At 35.4% G+C, this 23,496-nt stretch overlaps 1 protein-coding gene across 5 annotated transcripts in view; it reads right to left on the bottom strand.

The window, feature by feature from the left end:
• Wdr7 (WD repeat domain 7) overlaps window positions 1-23,496 on the bottom strand; it is a 252,259-nt gene that overhangs the window by 205,184 nt on the left and 23,579 nt on the right. For all 5 annotated transcript variants that reach the window (XM_048363808.1, XM_048363805.1, XM_048363804.1 and 2 more), the window contains 2 exons: window positions 11,595-11,790; window positions 2,642-2,856 (listed from right to left, as the gene is read on the bottom strand). In XM_048363808.1, the coding sequence (XP_048219765.1) occupies window positions 2,642-2,856; window positions 11,595-11,790 (411 nt within the window). The remainder of the gene's footprint in view (window positions 1-2,641; window positions 2,857-11,594; window positions 11,791-23,496) is intronic.

Genomic DNA, 23,496 nt, shown 5'->3' with positions numbered 1-23,496 from the left:
CAATACAAAGAATTGGGTAAGTATTTAAATCATTATAATTTAAGGGAAAATATATGTGTAAAGAGGAACACAAGTGATAGGAACAATGCAGTAATAAAGAATATTTTTACCTAATATCTTCTTGTCGGTCTGAGAGAAGAAAATCATAATACAGTAAATTATATTTGATTACAAAGTTCATATGCTCAGTATAACTGACATTATTGAAAAACTGAATTATTTGTTAAATCTAATTCTGATAGCTAACACGAGGCTGACAAGGCAAAAGTAGCAAACTTTCTATAAGTTATCCCAGTAGACACTTTACAGTTCATTGGAAGACTTATGTGAAAAGTAAGATCTACTATACAATAAATCTCAGGGGACTGGGAATATAGCCTAGTGGCAAGAGCACTCGCCTCATATACATGAAGCCCTGGGTTCGATTCCTCAGTGCCACATATATAGAAAATGGCCAGAAGTGGTGCTGTGGCTCAAATGGCAGAGTGCTAGCCTTGAGCAAAAAGAAGCCAGGGACAGTGCTCAGGCATTGACTTCGAGGCCCAGGACTAGCAAAACAAAACAAAACAAAACAAGAATAAATCTCAGATCACTGAGAGGTTCTCAGTCATGCTTTTTTGTTTTATTTTGATTTTTAACTCTGGGTAGGTTTATTTCTCCTGAGGTTAGGAAGCCATCCATAGGACAGCTCTTTAAATATTCCCCTCAGAGGAGCCTCAAACCCAACATGAGAAAATAGTTAGAGAAATCCCTAATGGTCCAGCCAACATACATTTTTCATAAAGTGATTATCCTCCTGCAGCCTCAGCTTCCTAAGCCTTTTCCCCTTGTCTATAATTGTTTCCCTTGTAGGCTAGGCAACAATTACCACTACTACAAGACTGAGGAGGCTCCCAAGCAATATATTTTACAATACAAAAGTGTAGTGTCTCTGATATCTGGTGCTTTTATCACTAATTGCACTATAAAATGCGCTATTAAAACAGGGACAAACAAGACTGTAAAAATCACATAATGGACCATGACCACTTACAAAAGCCATTCATAAATGTTACTATATTTTTCTTGATTTTTCAGCTATATAATTATTTTTCTATATTTTTATTCTGCGGAATGCCATCAAGAAAAAGAATATATTTGTTTCTAAGGAATAACATCAACAAAAAATAAAATATATATGTATGCTCTTGAATTCATTTGGTTTACATATTTGCTTAAAATTAAAACCATACAGTATGTCAAATAACCAGACAATGTTCTATGTATACTGAATTCTAGGGACAAATATGTGGAAGAAATAACAGATACAACAAATGTGATTTCTTCTACAGCCTTTGAGCAGGGGACTAAAAGCATGAAGGAAAACACATAGGATTTTATGAATCCAATTTATGAAATATACAATACAACAGATCCAAGAAAACATTCATATTTTAAGGGAGGAAAGAATGATCAAATCATGATCATATTACTGCCAATTACGAAGGAAGTGAGCCAGGGCCGGTGAACCTGCCTACAGTATTCTATGTTTCCAGAACTTATTAATGGGAAGTTACTATTGACATGTCTAACTTTCTTTTAGAAAAAAAGGAAGTCCAGAAATAAGCGAGAATTAAAACATACATTTTTGCACCAATAAAAAAAGTAATGAATATTTACATACATTAGAATGTTAATCAATGATTCAGGTGAAATACTGGATTTTCTACAGGTTTTTCATAACTATTACCAGAGACAAACTGGTTCTAATAATATCAGAGGACACAAATGTCACCAACCAACTATTATCCAGCAATTACAAAACTAAAAATAGGTAATTAACTAATGAATTGGGATTTTTGTGTTGTTTTTTTTTAACTAAGATGATCTTCTGCTAAGGGAAGAAGTAACCCATGTCTTGGTAAGTGTCTGTTAGGAAAGTGTGAGATTAGGTCGCACATAAAATTCCCACTACTTGTGCAACTCCATCCTAAGTCCTTCTAAGGACCAAACCTTACTGATATCAAAACTTAATTCTCAAACAAATGATATATCAAAAAGACAGATGTCTAAATTATACTTACTGTTTTTTCCTCTGGGAGACATTGACTGTTACTCATTTTTTCATCAGAAAGACTACCATACAGTCAAAACAACAGGAAATATATATAATAGGTATTCTACTATTAAAAAATGAGGTCCACTCAAGAGAAATAATTTCAAAATATTTGAACAGTTAAAAATAACTTACTTTTAGGGGCTGGGGATATGGCCTAGTGGCAAGAGTGTTTGCCTCGTATATATGAGGCCCTGGGTTCAATTCCCCAGCACCACATATACAGAAAATGGTCAGAAGTGGCGCTGTGGCTCAAGTGGCAGAGTGCTAGCCTTGAGCAAAAAGAAGCCAGGGACAGTGCTCAGGCCCTGAGTCCAAGCCCCAGGACTGGCAAAAAAAAAAAAAAAAAAACTTACTTTTTAAAATGAGAAACTTAGAACTATTAAAATTATGCTAAATATGCTAAACCTAAATAAAACTGAAAAGCTTATTTTCCATTAGTTTCATTTTTCAAAAAAAAATATTTTCTTAGATATACCAAAGATATGCTGCTAAATAACAATGAATGAGGCATACACATTTCCTAAGTTCATGTACAAAACTCACCTTCTCAGACGCCTCAGAAGCCAAGAGGTTAGTAGCAAGGGTTTGTAGCTTATGATGAGCCATATTTTTAAGGGCCGCAAGACTCCGTCTTGTCATAGCTTGTTTGAGGTTGATGGCTGGATGACTAAGTGAATCTACGGCTGCAGGAACGGCTTCATCACAAGCATTCAGTATCTCTACAGCTGTTATCCCCATTACACAACGATCTAATGCACCTGGAAGGAAAATAAATTCACAAATATTACCCAACACTATAAAGTTTGAGATAGTGTTTAAATATAGAAAATAATGGTATAAACATTTTTATGAAGGAATGCCTTTTATTTTTTCCTCATCTTCTTGTATTTCCTCTCCCTAATAATATTATACACAGATTATCTCAATCATCCATGCCTCTTCCACAGGGTCCCTAAGATAACTTCCCAACAAAGTCCACTTCAGGGCCTGACTTCAAGATTTCAATTTCTCTTCAGGCTTTTCAACTCTTCCTATTTTTCAAGTTGTTTTCCTTGCTTACTCCAATACCATTACACTATTATACAAATCAAATTTGATGATATGACCGTCCTCCAAGTGACAGATCAATATTAAACAAAGACAACCTGTCAAAATATGTTCCTTTTCTACCTGAATAAATTTTAACGCTTCTCTTTCTCCACATACAGAGGGAGGATGTTGAAATTTCTCCATTTTTTTTTTAGGGGAGGCAGTCATAGATTGAACCCAGTTATTAGTGCATGCTAAGGCAAGTGCTCTAGTACTATGCTTCATTCTCAGCCTCAAGTCTACAAACCTCTTGATTTTTTTTATTTCAACACCCAAATGTTTCCCATGTTTGTGAAAACAACTACTACTTCCACCGATAACTACTTCAGAGCATTTTGATTTGGCCTCCCTTTCCACATATCTCTATCTACACATTTCTTTAAGTTAGCACACAAACACCCCTCTGAATAATGCGAACATCATCATCTCACAATGAAGTGGGCCTGGCACAACTTTTTGGTTTATTGAGACATTGTTAACAATTTAAAACACAGATTCATACAGATCTATGAGAAAAGATCCAACATGTTTTTATTCCAAGAATATGAACAATTAAGAATAGATATATAAACAGGTAATAATAATATGGAAAGACATTAATCTCACTAATAACCAAAAAAAATCCAAGTTGAAGCAACAATAAACTACTGTTTCTTGCTTATCAAGACAGATTCTCAGTATTCTTAAGAGTAGGAGAGGTAATATACTTTTAGTATAAATAAAAATTCATTATTTTTTGACAAATTCTATTAAATTTAAAACTCACATTTAACACAGTTCCCATCTTAAGATCTATGCTAAATAATTATATCATATTCAGATATATGTGTGTGCATGAATAGTATAGATAGTACTGCCTTAAATGTAAAACAAAACAAATAAGAAAGGTCTTAAATATCTATTCACTAAATACCTATCCACTAAAAACAAAAGGCTGTATTATAACGTTCCCTCCTGATTTTCTTTTGGCCATTCTAGTAAAAAAAAAAAAACACATCAATTTAAATACATCAAAATAAACACAAAGAAATTTTTATTAGGGCTGGGAATATGACCTACTGGCAAGAGTGTTTGCCTCCCATACATGAAGCCCTGGGTTCAATTCCCCAGATCCACATACAGAAAATGGCCAGAGATGGCGCTGTGGCTCAAGTGGCAGAGCGCTAGCCTTGAGCAAAAAGAAGCCAGGGACAGTGCTCAGGCCCTGAGTCCAAGCCCCAGGACTGGAAAAAAAAAAGAAGAAATTTTTATTAAAAACTAGTATTAGGGCTGGGAATATGGCCTAGTGGTAGGGGTGCTTGCCTCATATACATGAAGCCCTGGGTTCGATTCCTCAGCAACACATATATAGAAAAGGCCAGAAGTGGGCTGGGGATATAGCCTAGTGGCAAGAGTGCCTGCCTCGGATACACGAGGCCCTAGGTTCGATTTCCCAGCACCACATATACAGAAAACGGCCAGAAGCGGCGCTGTGGCTCAAGTGGCAGAGTGCTAGCCTTGAGCCGGAAGAAGCCAGGGACAGTGCTCAGGCACTGAGTCCAAGGCCCAGGACTGGCCAAAAAAAAAAAAAAGAAAAGGCCAGAAGTGGTTATGTGACTCAAGTGGTATAGTGCTAGCCTTGAGCAAAAAGAAGCCAGATAGTGCTCAGGCCTTGTGTTCTAGCACCAAGACTGGCAAAAAAAAAAAAACACAACAAAAAACAAAAAAACACCAAAAACACAAAACACCCCCAAACAAACAAACAAACAAACAAACAAAAAACCCCAAAAACCTAGTATTAAACAAGAATGACACACATACCAAGATTTTACTCACTTAAGACTCATCTTGTTGGATAAGAAATGTACTTACTGCCTTAGGTATGAAATTGTAACCCCTCTGTATATCACTTTAACAATGAAGAAATGAAAAAAGAGTGATCTTCTACACACACTTTGGCTTCCTGTACTTTACACATATTTTTCAAAATATATACTTAGGCATTAATTCATAATTCTCTGCTACATTTGAAAATTAGGTTCCAAAAAATGACAAATGCAAATTTCATCAAGTCAATGTAAAAGTAGAAACAGTAGACCACCTGGGCAGAAAATGAATAAAAATGTAACAGAACACAACAAACTGATGAGCCATTATACACCAATTCTAATATTTGTCGAGTATTAATTGTATTTGAATTCATACAAAATCATCTAATAATTATGCCCTAACAAATGGGAACATAAAGTGGAAATTCCCTTAGTGATGTAGCAAAGAGGATAAAGATGAGCATATGAAAATTCTGTTTAGGCTTAGTAACAAAAAACATTTGTAACATCGTTTATCACTTAAGGTATGCCAATATTTGCTAGGCAGACAGGATTCTGACCTTGTCAAAGGACAATGGGGATGACATAAACACTTACTGGGAAGAGCAAATGTGAAGAATGAGACAGCTGACTCCTGAAGCACATAAACAATCAAATAAGCAATCAACAGCTAGATAAGTGGCTTCCCTTTAATAAGTTCATAAGTGGGAGATGAAAGGTTGATCTGGCCAAATCCTACTGCCAGAATTGTCCAACTATTTATGTAGACAACCAAATAATTTTCATGGCTTCTAAATTGTTAATGCATCTAATAAAGATATCACAATGAAATAGGAGATTCTAGACTTCCAGCTCTCTAAGTAAATTTTATGTTACTTAGCATCAACTTCATTAGGAAATAAAGACCAAAAACAAAAACTACCAATTCTTAAAGAGGAAAATAACCATAAAAAAAACAACAACACATAAACATATACAGAGACCTTTTAAGGTGGAAGCATCTGTATAACTGATTTCTCAGCAAAAAGAAAATGGCCCAATATGCATAAACAGGTTTCATATGGCTTCATTTATAAAACTACATTCTCTAAACACTAAAATGAAAGATCAAGAATCTCTCCAAGTTTAAATACATTTCATACATCAAACCCTTCCTGAATCTGATTTATCTTGCTTCATTTTTTATTTATTTAATAAATAAATAAATTTAATAAATAAGTAATGTCAATACCTTCAGGATGTACCTTACTGACTCCCTGGGGACCTTTCTATCACTGGCTTCAGCTTGAACAGCAAGGAGGAAAAAAGAAATAGATACCTCCCACTATGGGTAAAATAAAAAATAAATTCAGCTGCTCTCTTTAATTTGATTTAAGAATGTCATAGTAACTGATTGTTGACACAAATGCTCCTGAGGGTCAAAGGATAATTATAAAATATCAATACTACATATACTATTTAAATTATGCTGGGCTTAATTATACTAATGAGATCATAGTAATAATTCCTTTAGTATCTCTAGTGAGGGGCTATTTGTCATTTCCTTTTAGAAGAGTTAATAGAAAAGGGTCTATTTTTCAGGAAGGTCCTACAAAGAATGTCATATTTTATTCTATACCATTTATAAATATACTTAAAGCATCTGAATTATCTATCATATACAAGTATCATATATTAAGTTTTTTATAAATATTAAAAAATGATACTACCTTCCTATATCATATTTATTTAAGGTCTGGGCAAGTTTATCTTGTTTAAGCTATGTCTGGTAACTTAATATTTGTAGTATTTCACTTTTTCTTTTAAGTTTCTAGATCTCCTGCTTCGCTGTTTCATTTGACTTTTTAAAACATTTTATTGTAAAGGTGATGTACAGAGAGGTTACAGTTATATAAGATAATGAGTATATTTCTTTTTTTTTTTTTTTTGGCCAGTCCTGGGCCTTGGACTCAGGGCCTGAGCACTGTCCGTGGCTTCTTCCCGCTCAAGGCTAGTACTCTGCCACTTGAGCCACAGCGCCGCTTCTGGCCGTTTTTTCTGTATATGTGGTGCTGGGGAATCGAACCTAGGGCCTCGTGTATCCGAGGCAGGCACTCATGCCACTAGGCTATATCCCCAGCCCAGTACATTTCTTTTTGAAGTGTAACCCGTAACTCCATTTTCTCCCACTCTCCCACCCACAAATCCCCCTCCCCTAAAGTTATGAAGCTCATTTCCAACATTGGGTCTAGAGAGTATCACTGCTGCCTTGGTTTACCTTTTGTTCCACCATTCCTGTGATTTCCCTTACCTTCCCTAAATCATACAAACTGATATATAAGACAAAGGGTACAGAAATCAAAACAATCTCAACAGGGAATAAGCCAAAGGAAAAAGAAAAAAGAAATAACTGCAAACAGTATACTAAAAGTAAACAAAACAAATAAACAAAAAACCTCTTGTATCCATTTCTTTGAGTTCATTTTGATAAGCATCATTTTATGTGTTCATATGAACATAGCTATTGGGCTATGGTGATCCTCTGCTAAGAATATTCTAGACATATACTAGTTATTACAAATGAGGAAAACAATGCAGCCTATGTTTCTTTGGGTCTGGCTTGCTTCACCTAATATAATTTTTTCCAAGTCATTCCATTTCCTTATGAATGAGACAATGTCATTCTTTCTGATGGAAGCATAGAATTCAATTGTGTGTGTGTGTGTGTGTGTGTGTGTGTGTATATATATATATATATATATATATATCTCACATTTTCATGATCCATTCACTTACTGAGGGACATCTGAGTTGATTCCATATCTTAGCTACTGTAAATAATGTTGCAATGAACATGGTTGTGCTGGCAGTTTTAATGTGGCCTTGTTAGTGGTTATTTGGGTAAATGCCCAGGAGTGGGACTGCTGGGTCATAAGGGAGCTCTATGTTTAATCTTTTGAGGAACCTCCATACTGCTTTCCAGAGTGGTTGGACAATTTTACATCCCCACCAACAGTGTAGTAGGGTTCCCTTTTGGCCACAAACCCACCAACATTGGTTATTATTTTTCTTGATTATGGCCATTCTAATTGGGGTGAGATGGAATCTTAATGTTGCTCTGATTTGCATTTCTTTTGGCCGGCGGTGTTGAACATTTCTTCATGTGTCCATTGGCCATTCTTATCTCTTCTTCAGAGAAGTCTCTCTTTTGTCTTTAGCCCACTTACTAATATGGTTGTATCTTTGAGGACTTGTTGTTGGGGGTTTAATTTTTTGAGCTCTAAGTATGTTTTAGATATGAGGCCCTTGTCTGTTGTATAGCTAATAAAAATATCCTCCCAGTCTGTGAGCTTTCTATTTATCTTGTTAGCTATGTCCTTTACTATGCAGAAACTCCACAGTTTAATGCAACCCCACTTATCTAGCCTCTAGGCTAACAAATTCAAGAATTTGGATGAAATGGAAGAATTTCTAGCAAACACTGATATATCCAAATTAAACCAAGAAGACTTAAATCAAGACCCATAACAAGTTATGAAATAGAAATGGTGATTAAAAAATCTCCCCATCCAAGGAAAGCCCAGGAACAGATGGATTGACAGCTGAATTCTATAAGGCCTTCAAAGGAGAACTCACTCCAATACTCCTCAAACTCTTCAATGAAATTGAAAGTGAAAGATCACTACCAAACTCGTTTTATGAAGCCAGCTTAATCCTCATCCCCAAACCAGATAGGGAGTCATCAAAGAAAAAGAACTATAGACCCATTTATTTGATGAACATTGATGAAAAACTTCTGAATAAAATTCTGGCCAACCCACTTCAACAACTAATCAAAAAAAATCATATCCTATGATCAAACAGGATTCATTCCACGGAAGCAAAGTTGGTTCAATATACCAAGTCAATTAATGTAATTCAACACATCAACAGGAACAAGGATAAGAACTACATGATCATCTCAATTGATGCAGAAAAAGCATTTGACAAAATCCAACACCCCTTTATGATGAAAGCTCTGGGGAAGTTAGGAATCCATGGGAACATTCCTCGATGCAATAAAGCTGTCTATGACAAATCTAAAGCCAGCATGATACTTAATGGTGAAGTTAAAAACATTTCCTGTATAGTCTTCATACCATTACTGCTCTGAAAACTTATTGCTATAAGAACACTTTCCCAAAGAAAATATTCCTAAATTTAAGTCATATTGTCAAGTTCAACAGAGTAGTAAGTTAAGCAGCATGTTTAATAATAACAATAAGAAATACATACATATATATAACCATAAACTTAAATGCACACACACACACACACACATACATTCATACTTATCTATTTACATTGTTCTTATCAAATCAGGAAAGATTATCCCATTTTATTCTCCCCACAACAGTGTAAAATAAAAAATAGTTATCCTAACTTAAAAGAAAAATTGAGGGACCAACATCAAGTAACTTTGACAGGTCATAAGGCTAAGTTTTCAATTCTAAATTAAAGCCTAACATTCTAGCCAGATGCTGGTGGCTCAGCCATACCTATAATCCTAGCTACTCAGGAAGCTGAGATCTGAAGATTGTGATTCGAAGGCAGCCTGGGCAGAAAAGTCACGAGATTCATCGTTAATTAACCACTCAAAAACCAAAAGTGGTGCTGTGGCTCAAGTGGTAGAGTGCTAGCTTTGAGCACAAAGAGGCTCAGGGACATCACCCAGGCCCTGAATTCTAGCCCCATAACCAACAACAACAATAACAGCAACAACAACAACAAAAGCTAATGAGCCAAGAACAAACACTGTATCACTAGGTTGGGAATGGTTCTAAGCCTCACCAAAAAAAAAAAAAAAGACTATATTGGTCAGCAGATAGATTGGGTCATAAAGGAACTCAAAAGTACAAAACCATGTATGCACATGACAGCCACTGATAAACCTGATTTTTTTAAAAAGTCAAAATATGGGACTGAGGATTTGGGTTTGTTTGTCAAATATTTGGTGAAGTTTGACAAAAGTATGGCTCTTTTGTGACAGACAAGAGACTGTAAGGTCAAATTAAATCTATCAAGTTAAATTTGATAGATTTTAAGAAGGCTGCTGTTTCCTGTCAAGGTTCTATAGACTACCTCTTAAACGGAGACTAATCAATAAAAGACTGTTGAAGAGTATGACTGCTTATTCTGGGGGGAAAAAAAACAAACAAACTTATTTCACAACAGTGCAAGAAAAAAATACATATATAGTCTGACATGTAGAAGAACTATTTAAAATAAACATCTAAAGGTGAATAAAAGGAAAACCTTTATATTCTACTGTACAAGAAGAACCTTGAAGGAAGGTTTTAATCATATAGATAAGTGTAAATACGCCAAGGCCAAATGCCAGTAGTTCACACCTGGAATCTTAACTATCCAGGAAGCTAAAGAAGCCAAAGTTTCAAAGCCAGCAGGGACAGTAAAGTCCATGATACTCTTATCTCTAATTATCCAGCAAAATCCAGAACTGGAGCTGAGGCTCTCATGGTACAGTGCCAGCTTTCAGGGGGGAAAAAGACATGCAACAGCAAGAGGCTCTGTGTTCAAGTCCCAATGTCAGAAAATAAATGAATAAATTAACAAACAAGCAACTGTAAAAGTAGGGGAAAGAGGCCTGGTTCAAGTAGTAAAACGCCTGTATCAAGTATAAAGCCTCAAGTTCCAAAGCCAGCACCACCAAAATTTTTTAAAAGGTTAAGATTCTGAAATTAGAACCAAATGTATTTCAAAATATCCTACACAAGGGGCTGGGGATATGGTCTAGTGGCAACAGTGTTTGCCTCATATACATGAAGCCCTAGGTTCGATTCCCCAGCACCACATATACCGAAAACGGCCAGAAGTGGCACTGTGGCTCAAGTGGCAGAGTGCTAGCCTTGAGCGGGAAGAAGCCAGGGACAGTGCTCAGGCCCTGAGTCCAAGGCCCAGGACTGGCAAAAAAAAAAAAAAAAAAAAAAAAAAAAATCCTACACAAAAACCTTTAGCTATAGGCTTAAATATTTCCAGGAAAGCTAAGATAATCTGTGTGTAAATATTTACCACTGCCTGTGCTTTTTAAATCTAAGTATTACTTGTTTTGGATTTCAATTTCTTGAAACTTGAGTTTACATTCTTTCTAGAGCTTGAAACTTACATTTCAATGACCTCCTACAGCTACAGCACTGCTTTTCTACTGTTAAAGAGATTCATCTTTTTCCATTGTTTATGAATCTAAAATATCTTGCTGACAGCAACATCACAATTTGCTCACAATTTTCCTCACGAATCACACCTATATTACTTATATTTTGTCATCTCTCTATCCGTCCTCACCTGCATATTGCCTTCTATAGAATCCTTCAAGGATTGATTAACTGCTCTGTAAGCATTTGGCACAGTTCAACAAATAAGAGGACACTTACACATTTCTCTGTTGGTAATAATGACAAGTTTAGGAAAACATAAATATTGAGAGAAATATTTATAAAAAGATTAAAAACCAAAGTAGTTATCTTCTTATATGCCAGGGCTCTTTTTTCCATATAGGAAAGACTTAATTCTTAATAAACCAAATATACTCATTTAGTTTTCTATTCTCTCTTCACACTTACCGGTGTCCATTTGCCAGACATACACAGACCCATCTGAACATCCCACTACAAGGTAATCGTCAGAAGGCCTCCACTTGATCACTTGAATAGGGAAAAGGTGACGAGATGCCAGCATGATGCATTTTTTCTCGCGCAAGCTCAGAAGTCCTACTGAGTGGTCACTGGCCACAGAGCACACACAGTGCTGCACTCTTGCCTGGAAAGAAGGAACCATTATATTTAGATTAAATTTAGAATGAAGTGATCTTGTCCTCTAATAAATTAAATGAAAGCTAACAATATATTTCATATCACTGAAAGACAAACACAGTATTAAGTCACACTGACAAATCCTTTCTTACTATTATATATATAAAACACAGTTCCATCATCAAAATATTTTAAAATACTAAATGAAGTTGAAAAACTAAAAAAGATGCTTTGAAAAGTCTGTTGTTTAAATACAATGACCTTACTAAAAAGGATTGCTTTATCTGAGAGAGCAGAGCTGGAAAAATATTGATCTGTTCTTATGGGTTCTTTATCCACAGTATGAACCTTCCTTTGTTTGCTGTAAGAGCTGCTTTCTTCAGTGCTTCCTTCTGTTGGCTGTCATTTAGACCCAGGCTCTTCCCAAACCTTTGCTCAAGAACAGTATGTTCACAGTCCCTCTGCCATGCTCATGCTTTGGGAGCCGGATACCTCACACTATCTTCAGACGTACATCTGTTTCCTTCACAGCTTGTCTATAATGCCAACAGTGGCACCACCTCAACTAACCACATAATACCCAATTAAACACTCCCCAATGTATTTCTGCTCATCTCTAATTTTTGCCTTTTAATTTCTTTTTAGAACAAGAGGTCATAGAAGAAGGCAGTAAAGATTTTCAATAACAACAGAAATTTGAATACAGTTCCAGATTTTAACGTAGAAAATTAAAAAACCCAAGTTTTCAAACTTATTTAAGATACTTTATAAGCAATGTAAAACTCAGATTATGCCTTCAGGTCATATTGAGAAAAACCACATATAAAAACAGCCACCTGGAACCCATTATGTAAATTGTGGCTATCTCTTAAGAAAAAGATGTTTTAGCTTTCACATATATTATGTATATATACTATGTATGTGTGTATGCATGTATAAAAACCAGCAAGATGGAAGGAGAGACTAATTCTTAATTACTGCCTCATGCCTAACAAATGGACTTGTTAGTCCCCAAGTCCAAACTTAATTCACTAATTTTTACATGAACTCTAATCATTCTTTTTCAAACAGGAGAGAAATAAATCATGAGTCAATATGAAGTTTTGCCAATACTCTTTATTATGTTGAGTGTCTCTAAAATTAGGATCTATTGTAGACCTCAACATCTGATGTGAGAAACCATTACTGCTAGCCACTGAGCTCTGAAGACTGTCTTGGCGAAATATCCCTTTATCATAGTTTATGACCTAACAGAGAGGACTGAAGTCAATAAGCCAATCAAAAACAGTTTCCCATTCCTATCAAGAATTTAAAAGTCCTCAAGTGAACTTTCACAGCCACAACTGTCACGCTCCCCACAGACATGTAGGCAAATCATTTTAGACATTCAAAGAAAATTCAAACTAGGGCTGGGAATATGGCCTAGTGGCAAGAGTGCTTGCCTCGTATACATGAGGCCCTGGGTTCGATTCCTCAGCACCACATATACAGAAAATGGCCAGAAGTGGCGCTGTGGCTCAAGTGGTAGAGTGCTAGCCTTGAGCAAAAAAGAAGCCAGGGACAGTGCTCAGGCCCTGAGTTCACGGCCTAGGATTGGCCAAAAAAAAAAAAAAAGAAAATTCAAACTATCCTCATAAGATTTAAAAGCTCTACAGCAGATGCTGGGAATATGGCGTAGTGGTAAAGTGCTCACCTTGTACACATGAAGCCCTGGGTTCAATTCCTCAGCACCACATATACAGAAAAAGCTGGAAGTGGCGCTGTGGCTCAAGTGGCAGAGTGCTAGCCTTGAGCAAAAAGAAACCAGGGACTGTGCTCAGGCCCTGAATTCAAGCCCCAGGACTGGCAAAAAAAAAAAAAAAAAAAAAAGCTCTATAGCAAACAAATGTTATGTAGCAAAAATAAAGGACACATAAAACAGTAACAATAGGATTGTCTTTGAAAAGTAGACTATGGGATGTAATTTTCAAAGATTAATAAAAAAAGAGATTTAAAAATTCTAGCTTTTCATTTCCATGAGATGCATTTTATTAATACATTTAAACAAACGTTAAACATGTTTACCTAAATATGTTTTCAAAAGCAGTATTATTTCTCATGATGCAAGAAGGATGAATCTGGAAAGGAATACGGTCTAACCACATTTATAAAATCTTATAAAAATCATATACTATTTCAAGAATAAAAAGTATCTAAAGAGTTAAGTTTAGCTTTACTGTAATAAGAAACAGTCTTGAAATAGCCAAAATAATCAAGAATGAAAACAAAAAAGAATCAATATTACTAAGCCCAAGAAAGCATAGTTATTAGAGGTACTTAACTCACAAGAAAAGATGGCTTTCTGCTTTTTATTTATGGATTAAAATAAGTCTAATTTTTCTTCTTTCAAGAAAATGCTAGTCCAACTCATATAACGAAAACTGGACTATAGTGAAAATGGCCTATACAGTAAAACCTCATTAATTTTGATTCCACTAATTAGCATTGAGTTGATGGTTACCCCTGCAGCCTACGTGAAAACAAAATGGTATAAACACAGCAAATGTCTACCCTATTTAAAGGAAAAGAACCATTCAAGCACAGCTTTGACTTTATGTTTAACTCTAACAATAAAGAGTAATAAATAATGCTCAGCTATCTCTTAAATGAAAATATTTAAAAGACTTGTGAAAACACAATTAACTTGATTTTCTCTTATCTGTCATCAAAACTACTGAAGAAGGATATCTTAAAGAATACTTTATAACTCCTATTTCTTCATGATTCAGGTTCAGCTTCCTCACAAGCTGAATTAATCCCTTATTAAATTCATGAGATCGAAGTTACTAAACAGCTACTTCACCTACAATGACTAATTGAATAATTTGATTAATTCCATTCCACTTCATATTTTTCCATTTCAGCTGAAAAAGTCACCTAAAGATGATTTAACACTAATGGCAGTACAACAATATAGTATATAAAACATATAAAATTTGTAAATGATAAAAACAAGTAAAAAAAGGTTAATTCATATCTTTAAAGTTATTTTAAAAGCATGTATATCCTAAACTCTTTTGATTGCACACCTATTCACTAAATAATTTTGGAATGTAATATATGCACATACATAAGATTTGTATACATATATTGCATGTATGTGCATTTGTGCAAATACATCTTGTATTTTTTCTTTATTGTTAAAGTGAAGTACAGAGGGGCTATAGTTTCATATGTAAGGCAGTGAGTACATTTCTTGTTCAACTTATTACCTCCTCCCTCATTTTTCCCCTGCCTCCCCCTCCTCCTCTCCTTCTCCCTGCCCCTCCATGAGTTATACAATTGGTTTACACAAAATAGTTTTGTAAGTATTGCTTTGGGAATGGTTTTTTTTTAATACTTTGTCTCTCGGTTTGGTATTCCCTTTCCCTTCCCTAGTTCTAATACATGTATATACAGTATCCAAGGTACTAAGATCAGATACAGTGATAGCATGGGTAAAAGCCACAGGAAGGGAATACAAGGGGGAAAAAAAGGGTACAGTTTCACATGGCATGTTGAAACTAATTACAACAATGATATGCCACTTGTTTCCATACCGTGGAGTTCATTTTGCTTAGCCTCATCATGTGTTCATAGGGCACAACTATTGGGCCCTTGTGATCTTCTGCTATGACTAACCTAAACATGTACTATTTATTCCCTATGAGGGAAACCATAGAGTCCATGTTTCTTTGGGTCTGGCTCACTTCATTTAGTATGATTTTTTCCAAGTCCTCCCATTTCCTTATGAATGGGGCAGAACTGGAGACCCAGAAATGAACCCGCAGAACTATGGTTACTTAATCTTTGATAAAGGAGCTAAAGAAATAGGATGGAAGAAAGACAGCCTCTTCAACAAATGATGCTGGAAAAACTGGTTCAACACTTGTAACAAACTAAAACTAGATCCTTATATATCACCCTGTACTAAAATCAATTCCAAATGGATCAAAGACCTCGAAGTAAAATCAGATACCCTGAAAATACTACAAGAAGGAATAGGAGAAACACTTGGGCTCCTTGGCACAGGATGAAACATGAAACTTCCCTAATAAAGACCCAGAAACGCAAGAAATCAAAGAAGGGTTGGACAAATGGGACTGCATCAAACTGCAGAGCTTCTGCATAGCAAAGGACATAGCTTGCAAGATAAACAGAAAGCCCACAGATTGGGAGATCTTTACCGGCCATACAATGGACAAAGGCTTCATACCTAAAATATATGTAGAACTCAAAAAATTAAATTCCTCCGAAAAAAAAATCCTCAAAGAAATAACTGCTGCCTCAACAAATGGGCTAAAGACCTAAAAAGAGACTTCTCTGAAGAGGAAATGAGGATGGCCAAGGGACACATGAAGAAGTGCTCTACATCACTGGCAATAAAAGAAATGCAAATCAAAACAACACTGAGATTCCACCTCACCTCAGTAAGAATGTCCCTTATCAGGAAAACTAATAACAACAAATGCTGGAGGGGATGTGGCCAAAAGGGAACCCTACTACACTGTTGGTGGGAATGTAAACTTGTTCAACCACTCTAGAAAGCAGTGTGGAGGTTCCTCAGATGGCTAAACATAGAGCTCTCCTATGACCCAGCAGCCCCACTTTTGGACATCTACCCAAAAGATTAGAAGCCAGACCACACTAAAGCCACCAGCACAATTATGTTCATTGTAGCACTATTTGTCATTGCAAAAATATGGAACCAACCCAGATGCTCCTCAGTAGATGAGTGGATCGGGAAAATGTGGTACATATACACAATGGAATCTTATGCCTCTATCAGAAAGCACATCTTGTATTTTTAAAAATATATTACTAAGTAATCATATAAAGGGGTTATAATCCCATAAATCAGGTCATGAGAACAATGCTTCTTGGTCAATGTCACCCCTTTGCATTGTTCCTTCCCAACCTCCAGACCCATCCCTACCCTGGTTGATTATATAAGGTACATACATGTGCTTCTGTATCAATATATCATGTATAGTCTAAAACAGGCACAACCAATCTAAAATAAGGTTTCAAAGTTTAAATAAACAAAGTTGAGATAAATTAAAATTTTCTCAAATCTCTCTCTAATGTTTGTAATGTTAGATTAGCCAATACTGCAAGGTACAATATAAATCCTCATCACTGTTTTCTCTGCCCACTTTGGATGGCTAGGTCACAAACTACACAACAGAAACTGAGGCAAGAGAATGTTGCCAAGTTTGGGCTACAAAGCAATATCATGTCTCAAAAAAGATAAAGAAAAAACTGGAGCTGTACTGAGGTACTAGATTTGCATACATAGCATGAAGAAGCTTCCGGGTTCAATCCTTAGCACAACAAAATTTAAAAGAAAAACCAACTATACAATATAATCTGGAAATCTTTTAAGGGAACTTTTTTTTGGGGGGGCAGTCCTGGGCGTTGGACTCAGGGCCTGAGCACTGTCCCTGGCTTCTTCCCGCTCAAGGCTAGCACTCTACCACCTGAGTCACAGGACCACTTCTGGCTGTTTTCTGTATATGTGGTGCTGGGGAACCGAACTCAGGGCTTCATGTAGAGGAGGCAAGCACTCTTGCCATTAGGCCATATTCCTAGCCCCCCTTAAGGGAACATTTTATCAGAAAGTACACAGGTGAAAGCAGCACTGCTATCCTCCCTGTGGAAATATGTTCACATCCGGTGTGTAAAACAAGTGAAGGCATCACTTTCCATCAATCTAGTAATTTTCTTCTTTCGGGGTCTGATACTGAACTTGAACTCAGAAGAGTGATACTTACTTGGCTTACTCTCTCACAGTTGGAGCTTTACCACTTGGCCCATCTCTCCATCTTGACTTTTTGGCTAGAGACGGAGTCTTACAGACTTTTCTGCCTGTACTAGCTTTAATCAGCAATCGTCTAGTCTCAGTCTCCCAAGTAGCTGGGATTTCAGGAATGTATTCTCTCTCAGTTTTTTCATTCACAGCTGGTACTCTACCAGACAAGCCTCTACTGAGAGCTTTTTGCTGATTATTTGGAAATATGTACGTCAAGGTTTATTGTCCAGGGTTGGCTTTCAGGCTAAATCCTCAGTTCTAGGCCTCCTAAGTAACTTGGATAATAGGTGCAAGCTACCAGCACCTGGCTACAAAGTTCCCATTTTTTACAATTAAAAAAGAGGTGCTACAGGTAGAGACAAGAGTGAAAAAATAAAATAAAATAATAAAAATTATAAAAGAGGTTGAAGTAATAACTCTGTGGTAAAGCACTAGTCTACCAAGCATGAGGCCAAGATAAAACTCCAGTACTGTCATAGACAGACAGACAGACACACAGACACAGACACACAGACACACACACACACACACACACACACACACACACACACACACACACACACACACACACACACACACCCTGGGGAAAAAAACTTACGTCAAGTAAGTCACAAAGAGACAAATTAGGTGTTTTCTCCCATATGTGGAAGCTAGAATCAAGTAAGTACTTTTGGTGCTATGCAAGTGTATACAAATGTACTAACTAAAATAGGATGGATTCAAGGAAGAATTGAAATAGTGTAAATTCTTAGAAAGGCTAACAGCCAACAAAATAAACATCATTGAACAGATACTTGAAAGGGGTGGGTTGGGGTCAAGAGGGGAGGCAGTAGAAAAATGAAGAGAAGAAGGAGATAGAATGCAGTCAGAAACTCAATGTGTATCCTACAAAACGAAGAAAAATAAGGGAAAGGTAGACTTGGAGGGATGGGTGAGAATGTTTAAAAGGATGACATTGATCAAGATGAACTGTATTTATAAACTGCTTTGTTAAATGGCAACTCTTTTATATAATTACCTAAAGATAATTTTAAAAAGTATAAAAAAGAAAGATAAAATAAAAATGATTAAAAATATTACTTATTGGGGCCAATGGCTCACTCCTATGGTCCTAGCTACTCAGGGGACTGGAATCTGAGGAATGAGGTGTGAGGCTAATGCCACCCAGACAAATTCAAGAGACTCTTCTCTCCAATTAGCCAAGAAAATGTCAGAAATGGAGGCATGGCTCAAATGGTAGAGCACCAACTTTGAGTGAAAAAGCTAAGCTAGTCCAGACAAGGACATAAACACACACACACACACACACACACACACACACACACACACACACAGAGAGAGAGAGAGAATGAAAAAGAACCAAGAAAATTTTTAAACCTAATAATTTCCTCACCATATCTCAATTTAGTGTCTCACAATTTTTACGTCACCAACCACTACTATTAGCTGACTGAAAGTGGTTAGTACTAAATTCCATTTAAGATTTTATTGTTACAGACAATCTGTATAGCACAGAATGAGTATCGTACCAATTTCACCCGTACTTTAAAGGTGAACAACATTCACATCTAGGCATTCACATACAGTGAGACCAAACGAGGATATTCTAAGGGGAAGAACACAAAGTGCAATGTCTATGTGCATCTGATCATACAAAATAATGTTTATTGAAATGAACCTCAGTAAATGAAAATCAGGATTCTTTCCCTTTTGCTGGTTTCATTTTGTACATCATATTTATAATAACAATAAGAATTTTTAAAAACATCAAATTATGTCCTATAAGCACTATATAGTAATGCATTAAATGCTAATTAAATGTAAAGGCAAGATGTAAGCAACAGAATATTTAACCCAGAAAAAACATACATTTTTAATGAAAATAACTGGGGCACAGAGAAATAGAAGCATACTGGGGCAAAACAATGATGTTCTAAGGCAAATTTTCAGTTATCAAAGAATTCTAATCTGAAACTAAATAAAGGCTCATTGAATTTGCCAGTAACTATCTTCCTAGTACATTAGTGCTGAAGAGCAGAATGCCACAAGCTATCAGAGAAGCTGATAGAGTCAGAATATACCACCCAGGTCATCCAGTCTGACCTTACACATTTTACAAGACTTCATTTTAAACCATTCCCAGAAACCTCTTATGTAACCTGTTCCTAAGCATCTGCCATGAATTACAGAAATTAGAGACAGTTAGTTTATCCCATCCAACAGCTCTCTGGGGACGTGATTCTACTTTCCAACAGCTCCCCCTGTAAATAAGATGTATTTTTATTTTCTTCTTTTGATAATTTGTTTTCTAAACTTAATTACTCTCTTTTGTGTACTGAGAAGCAATTTGGTATTTGCTTAAGAAATATTCCCTTTGCATGGACATCTTCTAAGTATATGAACACTCTATTGTCTCTCCTTTTAAATATGCCCATCAGTAGACAAGCTATAAATGACTAGCTTCTTTTGCTCATAAATCAATCCCACTAGCCTCTTAATCATTACTTCTTGTACTTCTTCTGCTTCCCAGAACTCCTATGCAACGTAAATGTGCCACTAAGATGCATCATGTACCACTTTTAAATATTCTACCTGAAGGGAAAAGAAATGCCTAGGGTTCTCAAATGTTAATTTTATTTTCAGATTTCAACAAAGCTAAATCTAATTTTCAAGTTTCCAAAATATGTCTTTCCTTTTAAAGAGAAAAAAAAAAGGTAAAGCATTGTTCATTGTTTCCTTAATATCTATTTTGTAAAATAAGACCAAGTGATCCAACCAAAAATACTGACTAGCCAAATAATTGGATAATTACATTTTTCATCAACAGACTTTTGGAGGCTAGTTTTAATATCTTCCTTGATTCACTGTATACATAAAAGACAACAAAAAAGTAGGCTATTAGAACTTCCATTCTTCTTCCACTGCTTCCTTTGAAAATAGCAAATAAATATGGAGAACTTAATATAAAATTAAGAAAACATATATCAGAGAAAAACTTATTGAATAAGTAAAATTGTTACCTGTTAGCTTTTTACAAAGGCAATTTTTAGTAAATACTAAATTATAAAAAAATATAAATACAATAATAGCTCATGTCTGATTAACACAAGGAAGGTACTTTTCTAGATATGGCACATAGATTTTAGTACTCAAAATAAATATATGAAGTAGACATGAGCTTAAGCTTGAATATAATGTGTCCTTCCAAAATGCATGCATTGGAACTTAAACCAAAACTGACAGTATTAAGGAGTAGGTCTTTGGGAGATAATAAGGTCATGAAGTTTTCACCCCATTTGAGGGGATTATTGTCCTTATAGAAGAGTTTGGAACACTATTCGTTCCTGTTTTGAATCCCTGCTACATGAAATCATAGTAAGAAGTCATCATCTTGGAAGCAAAGAGGAAACCAGTGAATAAGTGTTCTGGTGACTTGACCTTAGACTTGACCAGCCTTTGAGATTCTAGAAATAATATCTATCATTTATAACTTTTAAAAAGACAAGTTTTTATCATTATTTCACCTAAAAAACAAATTTCTGTAAAATATTTTGTTGGCTTCTAATTCAAGTGTTGCCTATAGTTCTGATTTTCTTCAACTTCCTACATGAGACAAGGTATGCCATAAAATTTGAATATATAGATTATATTAAAGAGTATATCTAAAGAATATATAGATATATCAAAGAAAGAAACAAACTAGCAATCATAACATTATAAAGAATGTAGATCAACAAAAATGTTATTGCTATCTTTTTTATGTTTTCTAAACAAAAGAGCTCTACCCACATGTACTCTACATACAGCTACTTACAAGTCTAGAAAATTAAAAAATCTCAAAAGATTTCCATACTACTAAAATCAGAGTATAATAAAGAGTAATAGGGTTATTCCGAGCAAAATATAGCATATTAATGTCTGAAATATCATGGCAAAACTCCTCGGTATAATTAATACACACTAAAATACATAAATGACAGGAAAGTAAAAAAGGATTTGTTGCAAGGATAGGTAACAGCAGGAAAGGCTAAGGAAGAAGGCGACTGAGGATGAATGTGGTTGAAGTAGTTTAATTGCATGTATGGACATAGAAAATGAAACCCATTCAAATTGTTTTAAAGAGAAGGGTGGCTGGAGTGAGAGAGAGTAATAAAGCAAGTGAAGCTAATCAGGACCATTGTACACATATGTGGAAATGTCACAATGGAATTCCCCCTTGTACAACTAATGTATGTTAATGGAAAGAGGGAAAGAGCCAGAGTCTGAGGGAGGAAGAAGACAGAATGAAAGTAAATAAAGCACACTTATTAAAAAAAGAAAACCTAATCTGGTAATTGCTCTTACTAGCTGTAAAAACTAACCACAAAAATACCACATTTATTCCATTCACACCATCATATTTGTTTCTAGGCGCTGGGAATAGAAATGTTTAGGTTAGACATTCTGTTCTCACAAATCCATGCTGCCACCTTCTGGATGTTTGAGGAGATTATATGACAATTCTAAATGAAAACCAGCCACTACATATATGTTAATGTATTTTAAAACTTCTATTTATGGTCACATGCAGAAATATAACATAGGTAATAATTCATTTTAAAACACTTTCTAAATTTTCTGCTTTAAGTAATTCAAAGAGAAAAATAGCTCAGATAATTTAATCATCTTTAAATGAGGGAAATATTAAATACATACTTGGTACCAGGTTAGGAATTTGGCACTTAACCTTCTACTTTACTTTTAACACTTGTATTACTTATATACGTAAATGTACAAATTACACAAACATACAAAGTTGTAGGGTGTAGCCTACTGAAACCCAAATCAAAAGAGAAAATGTGGAAAGCTCCATACTGCTATAATTCTTTAAGTAGGAATTTTTCTAGGGGTCACCTTTTGTTATTTTTCAACATCTGACTTCTCATTCCTGTCAAGCACATCTATTTTGTTTACTAAGGAAAATATTTTATACTACACTCCTGATACTTTAAAATTATTTTCCTCTCTTAGTATTTTTTCCAAAGTCTAGGGTTTTTTTGTTTGTTTGTTTTTGTTTTTACCACTCATGTACATGAAAATAAAAAGGGTTTATTTTAGCACAGGAAAAAATAAATAGCAGGTGAAGGGAAATTAAGCTGGCAAGCAGATAAAACAGAGGGTGTTACTGCTCTCCTGTTTCAGAGACTTGGAGGGACTTCTCTACTAAAGGCACTACTAAAGGCAATAGAAACAGTGACTTTCTATTACAAATGAGGGGAAACATGCAACCTAGGCTTCTTTGGGTATGGCTTACTTCACTTAACATAATTTTTTTCCAAATCTTTCCATTTCCTTATGAATGGGGCAATGTCATCCTTTCTGATGAAAGTACAGAATTCCATTGTGTATATATACCACATATATATACTTGATCCATGGGCCTATAAATCTACAAGTAAATCCTGTAGATAATAAGACAAAAAATTACCCCGGACATGATTAATTAAACAGGACTGTAAACATTTGCACAGTGAGACCAAAGGAGGATATTCTTCTGAGAGGATTACAAGGGCTGAATAGCTCTTAATTGAGTAAAATTAAGCTAACACTTATAGTTCTGCAGTATAATATAGAAAAACTCTGAAGGATGAAATGTTTTTCTTTTACAACCACAGAGCTACAAAACAGGGTAGAATGGTAAATCCTTTTTCCTAATAAACTCCAATACTTTTTGTATTTTATACTATGTGCAACATTAAATATTTATAAAATATTTTAAGACACTAATAAATAATCCAAATGAGGAAGAAAATTGAATAAAGCTGTTAAAATTTCAGCAAACCTATTTTCATAAAGGCGTTCCTAAAGTCTTCTATGGGAATGTAACTCAGTTCTAATGTGCTT

The sequence above is a fragment of the Perognathus longimembris genome, chromosome 15 (assembly GCF_023159225.1).
Source record: "Perognathus longimembris pacificus isolate PPM17 chromosome 15, ASM2315922v1, whole genome shotgun sequence".
Taxonomy (NCBI): domain Eukaryota; kingdom Metazoa; phylum Chordata; class Mammalia; order Rodentia; family Heteromyidae; genus Perognathus; species Perognathus longimembris.
The sequence above is the reverse complement of the archived record's forward strand: the minus strand, read 5'-3'. Positions and strand labels throughout refer to the sequence as shown.